The sequence below is a fragment of the Polistes dominula genome, unplaced genomic scaffold (assembly GCF_049000335.1).
Source record: "Polistes dominula isolate Pdom_NZ unplaced genomic scaffold, Pdom_raw_medaka contig_73, whole genome shotgun sequence".
Lineage (NCBI taxonomy): Eukaryota > Metazoa > Arthropoda > Insecta > Hymenoptera > Vespidae > Polistes > Polistes dominula.
Window position 1 is genome coordinate 7,441,251 of NW_028300951.1, and position 18,881 is coordinate 7,460,131.

An 18,881-nucleotide genomic window follows, 5' to 3' on the forward strand; every position below is an offset into this window, starting at 1 on the left:
TGTAGACAGTCCGCGCTATTTGTAATTTTTCACGTGGTTATTCTAACCTAATTAATAATTATTTTTAAAATACATACAGTAGTATTGTATGTATTGTATATTCATTAATAGTTAAATAATGAATTATAAAGATGACTTTGACGTTTTTGTGGGTGGCAAATCTGGAGTATTTAAAGGTTGACATTAACGCAATGCCTTTCAATTAAATTAAAAATTATTCTTTTCAATTAAATTGTTTCTAAAATATAAAATTAATTCATTTTAGGAATTAAAATTGGACAGAAGGAATGTGTGCAGAAAAATTTAAAAAGTTTTGTATCAATTGGTTATAATGATGAGATTACAACAGCGAATTGGGGTGATGATGAAGAACGAGATATACTTATAGCTTATGGTACAAAAGAAACAAGAAGGTATTGAATACATTACATTAAAAAATTATCTCTTTTTTAACTGACACTAATAAATATGTTTAATATGTTTTAGTGTTAGTATTTATGATACCGAAAACATGTCATTTAAAAGCACATTCGTTTGCGATGTTGGCAAAGGAAGTATAAATAGCATATCGAACTACAATGGGTAAATAATTACGATTATTTTTATAATACTTATTATGTTCTCATTATAAATATTACCCTTAAATTATCAAATACGTATTCAACATTTATTAGATCAATTTTGACTGCAGTTCATTCTGGCGAGATAAAAATATGGAATTTTAATGATCAAGATAAAGTAATATTAAATGCCGGTGATAATTTACATAGAATGCGTCATTCTAATATAAATAAGAAAATAATAGCAACCGGTGGCAAAGAAAATGGATTAAAATTATTTGATTTGGAGAAGCAAAAGCAATTTTTTTATGAGAAGAATATGCCTCATGACTTCTTAAACCTGAGAGTACCTATTTGGATTTCAGACATTGCTTTTCTTCACGACTCGCATAGAGTAGTCACTGTTAGCAGATTTGGACATGTATGACTTTTTAATTTCTATGAATATTTCTTGCTCTAAGTTAAATACTTATATAAATTTATAAATTATATTTTAGGTACGTTTGTATGATCCTGACGCGCAAAGGAGACCAGTTTTAAATTTAGAAATAAAAGATGAACCCTTGACTGCTGTTACTGTACCTTATAAAGAAATGTAAGAATTTTTATAATACATTAGCATATATATATATATGTGTATACAAAGTTATTATTATTTTATAATATATATATATATATTTACATTACCATAGGCAAGTCATGGTAGGCTCAGGTAAAGGAATGATGAAACTTATTGATTTACGTAAACCTGGGAAGATACTCCATACTTATAAGGGCCTGGTTGGTAGCATAACTGGATTAGCTTCTAGTAAAGCTGGACCGTACGTAGTCAGCACTTCTATGGATAGATATTTGAGAGTGCATCATATCGACACAAGACAAATGCTTAAAAAGGTAATTTCATAAATATAAATGAATGTAAAGATATTATGAGTGTATATAAGCATACATCATTCTGTGTTAAATATTATTTTGTTCTTATAGGTTTATCTGACTTCAAAATTAACATGTTTAGTATTGAGATCAGCATTTTCTCCAGAAACACAGATTGACAATTCTAATAAAGTTCAAAATAATAATGGCATTAATAATAATGATAACGAAGTTATCGATTTAGATAATAAATCAGAAGATTTAAATGGCGATGAAGAATACGATGCATTGTTTAATAAAATGGAAGTTATTACATCTAAACAGAATAAAACAACAAACTTGTGTTACAAAGGAAAGAAACGTACTAAAAGTGCTTCTTCCATAAATCATCCAGTAAGTAATTTTCTATTATTATATATAGAAGGTATTCATGGTGTTGCTCACCCTCTATATGTAGTTTTAATATGCTTATTATTTATACAAATGTTTTTGAAAATTCTTACATATTTAATTTGTTAATATTTACTTTTATAGAAGGAGTCGAAAAGCTTTAGGATAGTGGAACCTCCAAATACTATTGTAAAAAGTAAAAAACTAAAGAAAAAAATAAGTTAATATTCAAAATAATAAATAATAAATTGTATATAATCGTTCAAAATTATTGAATCTATAAATGCACTTTTATACATTATAAATACGTTTCCTCATTCTTTTTAATTTACAAGGATTGGAAATTTAGATAAGAATAAAAGTAAACGATATAAATATTATATATATATATATATATATATATATATATCATGGTATATTCTATCGCTGAGCACTTTTTGCATTTTATAAGTTACATGTGTGTGAGAGAGCCAAGGATCATGCGCTAATCACTTTGCTCAGGTTACATAGTATTTTAAGATGCAATCACGATAACTAACTACAACATAAGTTTTTTTTTGTGGTGTATCATACAATTCATTATTAATATCTCAATAAATTACATTTTGGTTTTTTTTTTGCAATGCAAGTACTGCCACGTCCAAAATCTTCATCTTCATTTATTTTCATAATGTTTCTTTTACCGAATTAGATCTAATTTATTTTCCTTTTATTTATCCATAATATAAATTTGTTGCTTCTCGCTTTCAAAGTAAAATATTATAGCGAATTTAAAAAAATTATGATACAATATAATATAATATATATGCAAATCAAACTCTCGCTCTCTCTCTCTCTCTCTCTCTCTCTCTCTCTCTCACTCTTCTCGCTCTTTCTTTCTAATTGAATTTTTATTTCATATATATATAGAGGTTTTTTTATGAAAAGCGCGAACGTGACTGCTTGCAAATTTGCAGTAGTATATATTTTGTACTAAAGAGATTTAGATTAACTACTACGGCATGTTTAAAACTACGCGGATGTATAGTTTGTTTCTCATGTACAAAAAACTCCATCATCATCGTTATCATCAATCCGTTCTCTTATTATTTTTATCGCAATATTTCAATTGTATTTGCTTTATCTCTTTCTCTCTCTATCTCTCAAATTTTCTTCTTTTTCAAAATGCTGTTATTGTTGCTGTTATTATTAATGGAATATTTGATCTTACATGGATAAACATATACAGGAATATAATTTCACTAAATTATAGGCACTGGCTCTTCACTATCAATTATAGCGACTTCTTTAACCATTACTTTAAATAGATAAAAAGAGGAACGTTAGTGCCAAAAATAGAAATGAATATTAACAAACAGGCCATTTATGTACATGATTCTTCTTTTTTTTTCTTCATTTTAAGTGTTTTACGCATATGTACAAATGTTTTTTTCTTTCGATAAAAGGCTCTCTCTACGTACAATTATTATTTAGCGTTTTTTTTTTTATTTTTGCGTTTGCTTTTATATTATAGATTAATTAAAAATGAAAATAATGCCTTTTCCAAAAGAATACATTTTTGTTTTACACAAAATTAATCATTAACGAGTTTTTTAATTTTTTTCCCCCTTTCTTTTTCTCTCTTAGTATATATTAGTACATTTAACAAATTTCATTTTTTTTTAATGCGTCGTGTTAGCATCTATAATAATATGTGCCTAGAATTTAATTCAACAAGATCTCTACGTACATATTTTTATTTCAAGAGAATTCTTCATCTATATAATAAGATTTTTTAAATATTTAGAACACTATTTATTTTTTTCTTATTAGAGATAAATGTTTTGAAGGAGATAATTGATTTTATAAATATTTCACAGAATTATGTGTTTGGGTCGTTAATCTTTTTAATAAAGAATAATTTATAGAATAAAAAAAATTTATGTTACAAAAACGAAAAATTTTGTCATGAAGCCAAATAATATAACAATAAAAATAATAATAATAAAACTCAAGTTAAGTTTGCGTCTCTCATATGTTCCAGTATTTAATAATATATTACTCACCTAGGTAGGTAAAGTAAGAAATGTCTCAGAGTACATGTAATTGTTGGCCGAGGCGAAGCCGAGGTTAACAAACATGTGCTCTGAGGCTTTCTTATTTACTGCCCATGGTGAGTATACATTTTTTCTGCTCGACGTAGGCGGAAAGCGGCAACTTCGTTTTGAACAGTGAGAGAAAAGTAGACGCTTTTCGCCCAGAGGGAAGAAAAGTATATTAAATATTAAAAGTACCATTAATGAAGCAAATCAATGATTAACAATACTTTTTAAAAAACTGTACGATGAATATGGTCAACATGAGTACGAATTAAAAAAGAAAATAAACTACAAGGAAAAAAAAATCATATTGGTCAGAAATGTCTGAAATAATGATTTCAAAATTATGTTTACATATTATCACTATACTCTTATTATATACTTTTGTTACTTTTTTGTTTTTATATTAAAAAAAAAAAAAATAATTATAAGCAAGTAGAGGTCGCTGTGTATATGTGTATATATATAGAATAATAATAATGTTATTAATAATAATAAAAGAAATTTCCTATTAATTTATAAAATACATACAAGGTAATTCGAAGAAGCAGTGGCAATACGAAGATAATAATAATAATACAAATAATAATAAATTATAATGTATACTTTTCTTTTTAATACAGTTATAAGAGAATGATTTTCGGCGTTGATGCTTACATTCTTCTTATTATCTCTTGCGTTGTTTTTATTAAGTTTATATAATATACGTAGAGTCAACTGTGACTCTCAATTCTTGCATATATGTTTCATAACGAACATGAAGCTTCTCTCGTTATAATTCAAATCAATTTTACCGGCCAATAAAAATTACAAAATTTTTATATCATTTGCTGACAATATACCTTTATATTGTTTTTTTAATAGCATTACGCGTTATACAATATATCGCTATTGCCTATTTAATTAGATTATTTAAAAAACTGTTCATAAACCTATGAAATTGTTAGCTTTAATAAGTCAATTAATGACAATAAACGTCTTAAAAGTGAGCGCCCATGTTCGTTTAATGTTATTATATTCTCATTGATATTAATTTGCTTCTGGCATTTATTATAGAAGCTTCTGAAAGAATAAGAAATTAAAAAAGAAATTTGAATAATGGTTCTTTTTTTCTTTCTGCGAAAGAATATAAAGTTTAAGAAAAAGCGAAATAAAGTATAGATGATAATTATGGCTTATTTCACTACTCGTTTTATCACAATGCTTGTAAAACATCCCTAGTAATGACTTTTTAAAAGGGCACGAAGAATTCATATCCTGAGCGCGAACAATGGCCCATCATTAACCATTTTTTCTTTAGCGACAAGTTCGAACGTTAAAATCTCTTTCTGTTACAGAAGATTGCAACGTTAGAAAACTTAATCTTAAACATTTTTATATATTTTAAGAGCATGTTTTCTCACTGTATATATATCTTCACACATTTATAGTGATAGGTCCACGTAGGTCGTGATTCTTGACTGGTGTTTTATCTTTTGTTTTTTAAACTTACAAATTTTAACCACAAGGACAACAACGATCAATATTGTATACTCACGAGCTAAAAAAACATGAGCGCTAATAAAAGTACTCTATATATAACATCATGTCCTTTTCTTTCTCTATATCTCCCTTTTTCTCTGTTATAAGCGATAATAAATTTATATGATTCAACTCTTTTCCTTATATTCTTCTTTGTCATGATGCAATAAGACAATGTTCTACGATTGAAGCAATAATACTTATATGCTTCACACAATTTCACTATTACAGTGAATTATTAGATGTTTCATTCTCCCCCTGATACGGTTACTTCTCGCCAAGAAGGCTCTTGTGATGGTTTAACGATAGTCGACGAAGGCTCAGTAATATCTAAAGCTGCTGGACTGGAGGGTGGTGTAGGTGTTGAGGGCCCATCTCTCGAGTTGCTATTTCCTGTTTCATTTTGCTCCGTTTCAGGTTCGCCATCAACGCTCGTTGTTGTTTCAGCCTGAGAATCTGTAACTTTGGATGTAACTGATTCTTGTGTTCTCAACGATGAACCATCTTTAGTACTGATACTATCCTCACCTATAATAAGATCGTCAATTGTTCATTAATGTTTACATTTATAAGTAAACAACTAATTATTTTGTTAAGAGTTTTCAAATAAAGATCAAACTGTTAGTAATAAAGCAAATAAATAAATTCTACTTACCGCAAGGCCTGAGAACCAAATAATACAAGAGATCAGATAGAGAAATTATACCAATTACTTTATCATCGTCGTCTATCACTACAAGTCTGTGAACCTAAAAAGATGCGAAATGATTTGATAAGAAAAATTGCACGTTTACTTATACTCTTTCTTTGTCATTATTATTAGATATTTTCTTTAATTACCTCTGCTCTCACAATTCTTTCCATAACAATAAACAACGTCTCATCTAATTTACAACTTTGAACACCTTCAAACCATTCGTTCCTGTGTTCATTAGCAGCTCGTAAAGATACGTCTAAATTATTATATGTCTTTTCAGCTGCTAAATTCTGCATAGAAGAAGAAAAAATAATAAATAAATTGTAATTATTTAAGAGTAAGGTAATTAAAAATAAATTAATACAAGAAATAACTTACGATAACATCGAACTTGGAATAAATATTAACTAGTTTTCCTTCTGCATCGATGACTGGTAATGCAGACACCCTCCTTTCGACAAATTTCTTGAGAGCTAAAATTATGCTAGTTTCTTCCGTAGCTGTTTCTATATCATTAAAAGTTCCTATCCTAAGTTCTCTAAGCGTTTTATTAGTAAAGGATGGTTTTGGTAATTCATGAATCTGTGAATTAAAATGAATTCGTTAATAAATTAAATTTCATTAAGTGTCATATATTCAGTCTTAATTAAATATGCAAGTTTTCATTATTACAACTTACATAAAGGAACAAAAACCTTAATATTCGTTTATGTGTTAAAATATAAAGCACATTGCCAGTATCGGGATCAATAACTGGCAAACGATGAATCCTGTTTTGTATTAAAGTTCTGATAGCTTCGTACAAAGACGCGTCAGGAGCGATGCTAACCAATGGATGAACTTGATCCTTTAATACCTCTGAATTAATAAAATACAATTAATATAAATAACATAAGAAATATATCCAAGTAAAGAATATTTACTTCTCCAAGTATCCAATTCGTGTTCCTCCAATTCATCCATTGTAACAGATGGACTTGTATAATACATTTGAAGAATTTTTATAAAATCTGTTATGGTCAACATGCCAACAAATTCTTGCCTTGCACTATCCCACAAGGGTGCGGCTCTTACTCCTAAAAAGTAATTAAACACAAAATTTAATGTACACTTAATGTGTAAATAAACAACATTACGTTTCAATTGCTCACCATTGTAAACAAGAGCGAAGAAGGCTTTTTTCACAAGAAGATGTGTGTCGAATACAACTAATTTAGCACTGGTCGGTATTAAATCATAACACTTGTGAAACTTGAAAAACTTGACGAATATTTGCGACTCGTCTTCTTCTAAAAATTACGAACAAACAGACAAACGAAAAAATACAATAACTTTAATATAAAAACACTTCATTATATTATATCAGAAAACATGTAAACGTCGCAAAGAATCATAAAGGAATCACCATTAATACATCAGAGAAGAAGATATCATGATGATCGCACCTTTGGAAAGAATCCAAGCAAGTTCATCTTCAAGGGGTGGATTTTCAAGTTCGAACTCTTTGATAAGGTCCTTGGAATAAACAGGATCATCTTCCTGACTCCACCAACTTGATACAACGTGTCTTAAAGCGGCACGGACGCTTTCAGAATTGGAATAATAATGTAGAGCTAACATTATTGTTATTATTATCTATTGCCATCGTTTGGATAATTAAATGGATAATAAGACAAATAATATTTCCACAAACTACAAACATAAACAGTTCGAGTGATCAGTAATATTATTAGCTGATCAAAGTTTCCTTTATTCAATCGAAGCACATCGTTCGATACGATGAATAGCATTTTCAAATAAGCCGGAAGACGTATCCGGTGATAGTGCGATGATATCGATTATATTATAATGATGATAATGACAATAATAAAGATTCATTCAAATGCTAATATCATTATTGATTATAAATTGAAGATTAAAATATTGAGAAGATGAACGAGACGATTCTCACGTATTTACGCATCAGTGTCGATCACCAAACGATCTATTCTTAAATCAATTTGCATTCTAATATTGAGGTGGATATAGTTGTTGCAGGTGAGAGAAGAAGAACAACAACGTCAAATCTTAACAATATAACAATAAGGAAAACAACAACAATAACACCGATGTCGCTATTAATCGTTCGCCATGGCCTTTATAATTCTCCTTCCAATCGCAAGGTTTATCTTTAAACTCTCCCACCAATTTCCTCACCTTCTGCTTAACTCTACACACAGTTCCGATCATATATATAAATATACGCACGATTGATTTTCAACGATAATATTTAGGAACATTATAAGAGATCTAACTTTATAATTTTGTTTCTTTCTAGTGAAAAAAGCGCCAAATAAAAAAAATAAAATTTGGAATAACAACAAATAAATTCTTCACTTTTTTGTTTAATTACAAACATCCAACCTTGATGCAACAATGCTTGCAAGAAAAAAAAACAAAGAAAAAAAGAAGGTTCATTAACGGTGACGACGTAATTAATTAATTGAACGAGCAAAGCATTCGAGTGTAAAATCAATCACTCCTGCAGCATAGATAACAATAATAACTTCTTGATTATAAACGGACCGTATATTAGCGGTAGTGTATCTCAATGTTGATATGACAATTACGTCCAGTTTTATCAGAAGTAATTCCCTAATAACAGGAATTAACAGATTAGGCCAACATAAGTAGCAATTTAAATAAAGAACGTAGTCTCCTCTTTTAGTCGCTTCTTAAAAAAAAAAAAAAGAAAACAAAAGACACACCCCTATTTCAACAAAAGAGACTCCTCCACTTCCTCCACCACAACCCTCTTTCACTTCTACTTCCTAAACTGTCACGAACTTGGTCAGCTTCATTGCTGATGAAGCAAGTAACTGATTCGCTCAGCGTGAAACAGAGTTACAATATTCTCTCGGTTCGTACGTAGTACACATGTATATACGTGTGTTCTGTTAGACAGTCTTCGTCGCATCATTCGTGCCAAGAATAACTCGAACTTGCCAAGAAAAAAAATCTGACTACGTTTAGTGGCTTACATTAGAGAGACCTAACAAATGCGAACCAGCAACAGTAACAGTAGCAGCAACCACCCTTGAATTTCTATTTGTCTGTTTTCCTGTTTCAGAAAGCTCTTTCTTTTTTCTCTCTTTGGAATTGATACAGTAATAAGTTAACAACAAACTTTTTTCATATTTTCTTTCCAGGTACATTTTCTACAAAATTTACAACTATGTCAGCACAATTATATAATTCTTTGCGACGTAGCAAACTTTCCAGCAAACTCTGAACTTTGAACTTGATAAGAATAGTTGAATATAAACTTACCGAGATCCGAAAGGGAAACCTTTTCCAAGAACGGATCCACGACTGGTAGCTGTGTAAGATATAAAAAAATAAAAATAAGAAAAAAATGGATCAAATAATTGCTGCTTAAATTAACTCGAAATAAAGGTGAGAAAGGAGAGTGTCATCCTTTTATAGAACAGTAAACTCACCCCTCGTGCATCTCTGAAGAGTATGGCAGCGTGAACTGGATCAAGACACGCATCTGATGCTCTGTGGGGTATAACTGGGGTTCCTAACGATAATCTTCTCGGCCCAGGATCTAATGAACTTCTTCTAAGTGCACCTACATCAAATGAGATCAAATCATCAAATTAAAAGAAATTCAAAAATCATCATTAAAGCTATTAAATGTAATTCAATCGAAATAAATAATATGAACGATCAAAAAGAAATGATTAAATAAGACATTTTGATGATCCATCAAATTTCAATTAAAGAAGAAGATGATGTATGATGAGGATTTGTACGAGCATTTATCGTGCATTTTTATCAGGCATTTTTATCGAACATTTCTATCGAGCATTTTCATCGATCTCTCGAGACGATCTAAAGTCGCTAAGAAAGAAACTTACTAAACTATTAAAAGGATTATTCATTTGCACGAAGATAGATCTTCCTCTCTGGTTACCTTGCCTCAATATACTCTCGTAGATTCGATAAGTTGTTTCGCAGTCGATTTCACGATGATGATTATTAGCTGCTGTAGCTTGACGAGCACCACCATCGAGACTTTGACTCCTATTACGAAATTCGTCCTCCCTTTTTCTTGGCGTTTCCTGGCATTCGCTTTGTCTTCTTATATGACCGAGTCTTCTACCAAAGTGTCTAATCATATCTTGTATACCATGATGATGATTATGATGAGAATGATGATGTTTGTCATGTTCACCGGTCGGACTTGGTGAAGCTGGCGAACTTCTTCCACTTCCAGTTTGTTGTTGTTGCTGATGAAAGTAATTGTGAATAGGTGGATGAAGCTGATTGTGATTGTGATGTTGATAATGTTGTTGATGATGATGAAGATGGTGTTGATGTTGTTGTTGTTGCTGATGATATTGATGATAATAATAATGATGATTCAGTCTGGTCTGATGATTCTGACCACTTCCATGAATGGTATGATAAACCGGTTGATTATGGTGTAGAGGATGATGATGATCCAAGAGTAAACTATTATAATGAGAAGTACGATGCGACAATCGATAGGTCGAACTGACTGACCCTCGTGATATCGCGTTCTCCTGAAGGTATAATTTATTGCTGATATTATTGTCTCCTCGATTCAAAAGTTCATGCAAAATCTTGGTATCTTGTTGACGAGCATCGAAAGATGAATTGGACGAGGACGATGAATTTTTTGAATCCTGCCGATTGCTTCGTGAATTTTCATTGTTGTTGTTAGAATTGTGCTGAGATAACAGATGACTTAATCCATGCATCTTGAATTTTTGTAGTTGTAATCTATTTTTTTTATTAATTTATATTTTTCTTATGTAAACTTGTTTACTTCTTAATCTTCTCGACAAAATAATAACAATCTTCTTCTCCTCATTATAATCTCCGTTAGTTTCAACGATGAGATGTTTAATTAAGCTGCGAATAATTATAAATAATAATAATAATAATAATAGTAATAATAATAATAATAATAATCATTTCTCATTCTCTTATTGTTTTAAAAGTCTTCGAAAATGGAAAAGTTTTGATTTTCATTACTCTCTTAATTGTTCTACGATCATTCTTCTTATTAATTTATTTCCTCCAATTATACACGCACTCACATATGTATGTATATGTATACATTTTGGCAAGAAATTAAAGTAATCTTTTAGAAAACGAAATCATTTTTACCAACAGCCAAGAATTTCCTACTTTATTATATTTAGTTAGAAAAATAATTTTCTAATCAATCTTTAAATAGATTGTTAGTCATATTAAAAATAATGTTAATATAATCTTGTTTACGAATACTCGCAATAATAATAATACCAATGTCGTTAATTATGATAATAATAGATTAAAAGATTATTGTGTACTTAAAGAATTATTAATTAAGATATAACATTAACCCTTATTAATTTCCAAGTTTTTTAATTGAATTAGAATTCATTGGATTGGAAACATTATAAAATCGAGCTATAAAATTGATGCAAGAAATTGTAGTCAAGATATACCAATCATTAAATCATCTTTACAAGGACAAATTAGTCAATCAACAAATGATTACCAAATGTTCTTGCATTCCCTTTCTCTCTCTCTTTCCTTTATTCATTTTATAAAAGTTTCAATATAGATTACCTTCAATATCGATTAGTATACATATAGATTGAATAATACGAGAAGAAACGCTGATCGTTCATATTGCATATAAGATGTAAACACATATATAGGACGATTCAAAAGTTCTCAAAAGAACTCAGTTCTTAAGATATTAAAAAAAATGAAATAAATTTTTTTTTCAAGACTATAATATACAGCATCTTAATTAAATTTTAGAAAGCTAGATTTATTGTTTTGTTATTTAAAGACCAAAAAAAGATATTTAACTCAGAACATCTAGAAGTTGCGTTGATTAATTTTTAAAATCAAAGATAATTAAAAAAAGTTATAAAAGTATTGATGGCTCAGGTAAGAAACTTTTGATTCATCCTGTATATATGCTTGCATATGCATATATGTATGTAATGTATGTATATAACAAAAGGGTGAAGCTGAGAGAAACAGAGAGAAAGAGAAATAGAAAGAGAGAGAGAGACAGAGATAGATTGATCTTGACCGAGAAACCTTGGCTCGTTAATTCAGCATGAGTTCAGCAATTTCATGAAGAGAGTACGAGTTTCGTTCTAGTTCTATTCAAAGTACTAATACTTCTACTACTATTCTCCTTAACTATTTTCAAATGTTTGTTATTTAAATTTAAGTGAAATTCATTTACATATACGATTTAATAAATTGAAATAAATGGAAAAATAGCTTGGTTCGTTAAAAAAGTAATTTACAGTTGAGATTATGGAATAGATTTGCTCGTTGATCTTTACAAACGCAATTGTGTGTGTGAATTGCATAAATCTATTAAATATTCTATTAAGATTATGCATTTAGGAATCAAAGAAAAAGAGAGAAAAAGAAAAAGAGAGCTTCTACGTTTTATAACTTGGAAACTTCCCAATTTTTCGACAAGTGGGTCGCCGAAAATGTATATTTTTAGGTCATACGAGATGAAAACTAGGATATTCTCTCTCTATCGATCCTCTTTTGCCAAACTTTCGAATCGAACTCTTGGATTACTAATGTGCATCCAATTTTATTTATTTACCCATCGTTTCTCATTCGAATTGCATAATACTATGTGTATTCATATACAATGTTAATAAAAATAATTATAAATATATTGAAATAATAATTAATAATAATAATAATAATAATATATATATATATATATATATATATATATATATATATGTGAATGGGTTGAAAAGTTTTTAATCTAACAATTCTTTTTCGGTCAAACTCACTTTAATTTAAAACAAAAAAAAGAAGGGGGTTTTTTGTCGAAGCGTAAAACTTTTCAACCCATCCTCGTATATTATATTAAATATATTTGAATAATTATTATAAAAAACATATTTATTAAATTAAATATATACAATAAAATAAAATAAATGTAGAAAAATATTATAGTGAAAAGATTTGTAAAAATGATGATACTTCGTTCTATTATCTATAATAAATATACAAATAAATCTTTTATCCAGATTAGAGTAAGAAACAGATTAAAATGTCTAATATTATCACAGATTAAAGTTAAAAAAAAATCCTAAGTAAATCTAACAGATAATGCGAGGTTCTAATCATCGACGATAAGAATCGAAAAGATCGATCTTTAAACTTTAAAAAGATAAATCAAGACAACATTACAAATATGCTATTAAAATCTAATAGAACTCATAGTCAAGAGAAAGAGAAAGAAGAAGAAGATATCTAAGGATAGAAAATAACGTTTGTTATATATTTACGTTTTCAATGTTATTCTTTGAAAACTCAAAGAGAAAAAGAAAGAATGAGAGAGAAAGAGGAAGTAATACTACGGTTAAAACTTGTATTATACCATTACTAAAAATAGTACGAACAATATCGAAGAAAGAGAACATTGACACGTGAATAAAATATCGGAGAATCAAGTATTTGCTATGAAAACAAAACGTATGATATATACACACATCGTAGATATATGTTACTTTTTTAAAGCAAATTTTAACACATCAGCACAATTGAATCTTTCAAGGACACTATTCTTAAGAGGGCGATCGCATTTCTTTTTTTTATCTTCTTTCTCTCCCTCTTTTATTCTTTAATAGAAAATGTATGTATACAATGGGTAAACATATGTACTACGTTTAAGATCTTGTATAAAGTTTATAACATCAAAGATATGAACAAAGGAGGACCATCATTTAAAATATTTAAAATAAAAAATATAAAGGATGGCTTTTCAAAAGTTGTATGCCTTGACATAAAAAATATTTATATTTATATTTATATTTATATTTATATTTATATCTAATATTATTTTAAAATAAAAGTGAGTCTGAACGAAATAAAAGTTGTATCTATGTTAGAATCAAAACTTTTCAAGCAACCCACGTGTGTATATATATATATAAGGTGGGCTGTAAATAAAATTTTAAGATAATTAATCACGGGCCCGTTTTTTACTTTTTGTGTACAACAATGAATTATAAGAATAAATGAAACTTCTAAGAAACTTTTGACCCACCCTGTATATGTAAACATACACATACACACGCAAGTGCAATAACTGCAGTAAAGTATTTCAGCTTGTGCATTATTTTACATAAGCATACTGCAGACTTGTTAAATGCAGGTGAAGATACAACAAAACTGCTGTTTGCTATTCTAAGAAACATATGTGTGTATGCGTGTGTTTATGCTATCTCACAAATGTAACGAGATCGTAATTGCATCATCTACGTTTTTTTTCCTTATTTCATCTCCGTTAATATATATATATTTGTTTGTAATCCTTTCAATGAATAATTTATTAAATAAAAGAAGCATTAGCCATTTTGAATAGATAACAAATTCCAAATAAACAAAAAAATATTATTGACAATAAAAATTCATTAAAAAACGTCATATTTTCATGGCCGGACACATTTCTTCATGATATATCAAGAGTATTACTTTACAAGAGAATCAGATTTCTTTTTCGTTACTAAATTTGTTAACGTGAGCACATAACCTTATGAGTTATGCGAAATTCGTGACAACGAGTATACATATAATACATATCTATGTACATATGACGTAATCCCAAAAAAATCATAAAATAAAATACATAATGAAATAAAAAATGAGGTTAACCATTATTCTTTGCTATATTTTTGTTATAGCACAAGAACTAATTATCAATAATAACGAATTAACTAATTAAACGAAACATGAACGATGATTCTTCGATTCATGATTTTCTTTTTCATTTGTCATCTTAACAAAATAATAATAATAATAATAATAATAATAATAATAATAATAATAATAATAATAAATAATAAAAATAAAAAAGAATAAGTTGCATAATAAGTGTCATAATTTTATAAAGGTGAATATTCATCTAGGTCAGGTCGTTATGATGGAATTATGTGGATGCGTCAGCGACAAAAAACTATAGCTACAGCAGCAGGAAGAAAGGATTAACTTGAATAATAATAATAAGGTTCTTCTCGTCTTATGCCGTGTTCCTTATTCGTTTCGCATATGCGTCGTATTCTGTCTTCAAGGATAAGGAAAGAGAAAAAAAGAAAGAAAGAAAAAAGAAAAAAAGAAGAAAAAAGAAAAAAGAAGAAGAAAACGAAGATGAAGAAGAAGAACGCGTACAATTTTGAATTCCAGCAAAGTCTAAAAACAGCGCGTCAAAGGACTATTTTCATTCACTACAATGCGACGTTCGCTCATTAGTCAAGGTCGCAAGAGATATGACAACCAATTGTATCTTCTTCCTTATTTACTATTCAAATGAGAAATAAAATGTTAACAAAATTACATTTAACAAAAAAAAAAAATAAAATTAACCACAAACATGATCTACCTTGTTAATTGATTTTAATAGTTACCAGAAAAGATGCATGTGTTTCAATCGATTATGGTTTATGCTCAACGAACTACGTAGAATTTAAAATGACCTAGAAAAGGAGTGAACCTTCTCTCTCTCTTTTTCTCTCTCTCTTTTTCTCCCTTTTTTTCTTCCTTTCTTTGTTCCTAAATAGAACGTTGATTATAAGAACATTTGAGCAGATGTTAAATAAGAATATTTAATGTTCTGTATATCTAATGTGTGCTCTGTAATGTATGTCTGTGTGTGTGGTGAGAGAAAGAGAAAGAGAAGGAGATGAAAACATGTAAGACGTGACAAAAAGGAAATAAAAATAGGATTAACGTTGCAGCATCTTCGTTTGAGAGAAAGAGAGAGAGAGAAAGAGAGAGAGAGAGAGAGAGAGAAAGAGTAAGAATCAAAACGCAAGCTCTTACATTCCTCACAATTTCTAACGATGCATTAATGAATTACTAACATAACATATTTTCGTTTTTTAGAAATGACAGAACCTAAATGAATGAAAGAAAATTATTTCATTTTTAGATCGTAGAAAAATCATGTGTTAAGGTTATGTTATATATTTTTCCATAAGAAAAAAAATCCATCGATTATTAATTAAAGCTATAGGGCTATATTATTTGTTTCGATAGTTTTTAAAACTACTTTTCAAAAACGTTTCGATTCTCGAAGACAATAGAATAATTGACATTGATTTGAATTCGACTTACGTTTCCAAAAATTGTGACGCAAAGTTGTACAACACAAGAAAACTATCAATAATAACGTAGATATTTGTCTTAAGTAAACGTTCAAATTTTCATGATTTCCAGCGTCGAAATAAAAAAAAAAAGAACTTTTCTTGCTTTTTGTAGAGAATTAATTTCACAAATTAACCTCACAAATTTCACTTAAGAAAAACAATATGCACAATCGAAAATGAAAGCGTCAGGTCTGTCTATGTTGTGATGAGCTTACTGAAACAGCACCTTAAATTCTCTTCCCGCAACTTCGGCTTTTCGACGAAAACGCACGAACTACTCGTTTTCACTTTCGATACATACACTTTTATTCCGCTATTCAATCGAACTCTCCTTCTCCTACATTCAAATATATTGCAAGGAATACGTTTCGGACTAAGTGAAACACTGTAGGTTCCAAAGTAGTAAACAAAGAAAAAAAAACAAATGAATAAAAATTAAAATTAAAAAAAAACCGATAATGAGATTAATTACTGAAAAAATAAAGAAGAAAACTCGGTTAATATACGGTGCAATACACAAACACTTTTAACGAATTACAATGATGAAGAAGGCGCCACCGACAGACTCTCAATCAGACGAATCCCGATTATATACACCCAAGTTAGAAAATCGCGCGCTCGTGACTCGAAAGAATTTAATGGGAGAGAAAGAGAGAAAAATAGGGAGAAATAGAAAGAAAGAGAGAGAAAAAATCTCATTCGATTACTCCTCTCGTCACTCTTTATGCACCATTATTTTCTATCCCTACTTTTCCCGCATTACCGTCGAATCTTTCGCTTAAAATATGGCGCATTTTTTTAAATTGACCAATCACGCGCTTACGACTCAAGTCAATAATTAATATACTGCGCATAGTCTGAAACGAACCAATCAGAAGTGAACATAGGTAGTGCCACCAAACGAAAACTTTCGAAAACATTTTGAAATACTTAATCGATCCACGTGATTTTTGAAACCACAAAAGCGCGGTAAACTATGTATAATACATATAAATTTCCATATTTTTCACTATTTTCTATTCACTCTTTATCGATACTATTGATGATAATGCTCGATAAATTTAAATGCATGGTAAATAAATTAGAATATGTACATATGTATTAATCGTAATCAGTGTTATCATCGTACATGTATCGTGTACATGAAACAATAATATCTCACGCTGTTAAGTTAAACGTATAAATATGTACGTAAACATTTAAGTTTGTATATATATGCTAAAAAGATTATTCGATGCCATTTTCTTCATTGTTTTTTGTTAATTTTTAAAAAATTAAATGCAAATTACTCACTTTGCGCAGCTACCTGTGCTTGATGATGTTGAGCTGCTGTCCTCTGTAGCAAAAAGAAAAAAGGAGAGCTATTAAAAATTATATCTATTCATCATCAAACTAATAATAAGAAAAAATTATTTACAATTTCTATGCTACTATGCAAACGAGGATTTAAATAAAAAAAGAGTGTTCTTTTTATCATCGATAATAATAACAGAAAAATTATAAGAATAAAACTATAGGAAATACATTTTGCAAGATCAGACGAATGCCAGAAGCTTCTAGAGTCTTCGAATCCAAAGAGCGACTTCTAGGTTTTGGGGTAAAATAATCATCCCTTTTGCCACTTTTAATCCATCGAAAATAGGATGACATATTGAATTCTCTTATATATTTTTTTTTCAAACTATTAATGAAAAATCTTGTTAAAGTCTTCTTGTCAGGAGACTGGTCTAAATTAATACATTCCTTGTGTTAAAAAAACAGATATAACATTATTAAGCTAATATCCCGTTCTATTAATTTATTAATTAAAAAAAATAAAAAAGGAACGAAGAAAGACATTAATAAAAAGAAGAAAAGTCAAAGTTTACACAGAATGTTATAGAATACCTAATATAAAAAACACGAGCGGAGTGTTATCGCAGCACGTGAAAGGAAAACAAATTAAACAAATTTTGGCCTTTCGAATAAAAATATGTCATAACGCGCGCGCACCCACGCATGCACACACACACGTGCATATACGAATGTTATCACTGATAGAAGCGCGTACACACAAGCGTGAGGAACATTTGTTCCTGCAGTTTACATTAAATTAACATAAATTGTCATCGATTAAAAGAGTACAAAAAAAAAAGAGATAAATAAAATTAACTTTTAATTTTTTTCTTCTTTTTTTTTTTAGAATACCATAGAGAGAGATTATTTATATCTCGTATTAAGATAACAATTTATTTATGATTTCCGAAGATATTTAATCCTATTTATAAGTAATGTGTGTATGTGCATTTATTTTTTAAACGAAATAGATAAATTGTTCAGTTCTTTTCTCATTGAAAGGAAAAATCTAAGTAATTCCAAACGTGTCCCAACTTATACGCGATCAACTAAAGAATATCGAGTCATCGGATGACCTTTCACCTCGAGTCAAACGTGTAGAATAATATGACTTATGCGTATTTTGCGTTGCCTAACTCGTTAACTAATGTTTTTCTTTTTTCCTTTTTATTAACAGGAAACCTTTGATTGCACAATACTACCTACTACAAGTTTTCACATT

General features: G+C 29.1%; 2 protein-coding genes across 4 annotated transcripts in view; one reads left to right on the plus strand and one right to left on the minus strand.

Annotated features, from left to right (window-relative positions):
• On the plus strand, positions 1-4,206 carry l(2)k09848 (WD repeat domain 74 lethal (2) k09848). Of its 2 annotated transcripts, XM_015326038.2 has the most exons (8): positions 1-176; positions 266-413; positions 487-582; positions 675-981; positions 1,058-1,155; positions 1,253-1,454; positions 1,545-1,826; positions 1,968-4,206. In XM_015326038.2, the coding sequence occupies exons 1-8, from the start codon at positions 119-121 to the stop codon at positions 2,046-2,048; spliced, it is 1,272 nt and encodes a 423-aa protein (XP_015181524.1). In that variant the 5' UTR covers positions 1-118; the 3' UTR covers positions 2,049-4,206. The 2 variants fall into 2 exon arrangements, with proteins under 2 accessions (XP_015181524.1, XP_015181523.1); XM_015326037.2 differs by having other exon boundaries at positions 1,545-4,206.
• The window catches only part of LOC107069076 (SNF4/AMP-activated protein kinase gamma subunit), a 26,011-nt gene continuing 9,324 nt past the window's right edge, over positions 2,195-18,881 (minus strand). For both annotated transcript variants that reach the window (XM_015326041.2, XM_015326039.2), the window contains exons 8-17: positions 17,618-17,660; positions 9,599-9,732; positions 9,429-9,477; positions 7,271-7,408; positions 7,043-7,195; positions 6,799-6,977; positions 6,498-6,701; positions 6,263-6,409; positions 6,078-6,171; positions 2,195-5,950 (exon numbers count right to left, since the gene is read on the minus strand). In XM_015326041.2, coding sequence (XP_015181527.1) covers positions 5,670-5,950; positions 6,078-6,171; positions 6,263-6,409; positions 6,498-6,701; positions 6,799-6,977; positions 7,043-7,195; positions 7,271-7,408; positions 9,429-9,477; positions 9,599-9,732; positions 17,618-17,660 — 1,422 coding nt within the window. In that variant the 3' untranslated portion in view covers positions 2,195-5,669. The remainder of the gene's footprint in view (positions 5,951-6,077; positions 6,172-6,262; positions 6,410-6,497; positions 6,702-6,798; positions 6,978-7,042; positions 7,196-7,270; positions 7,409-9,428; positions 9,478-9,598; positions 9,733-17,617; positions 17,661-18,881) is intronic.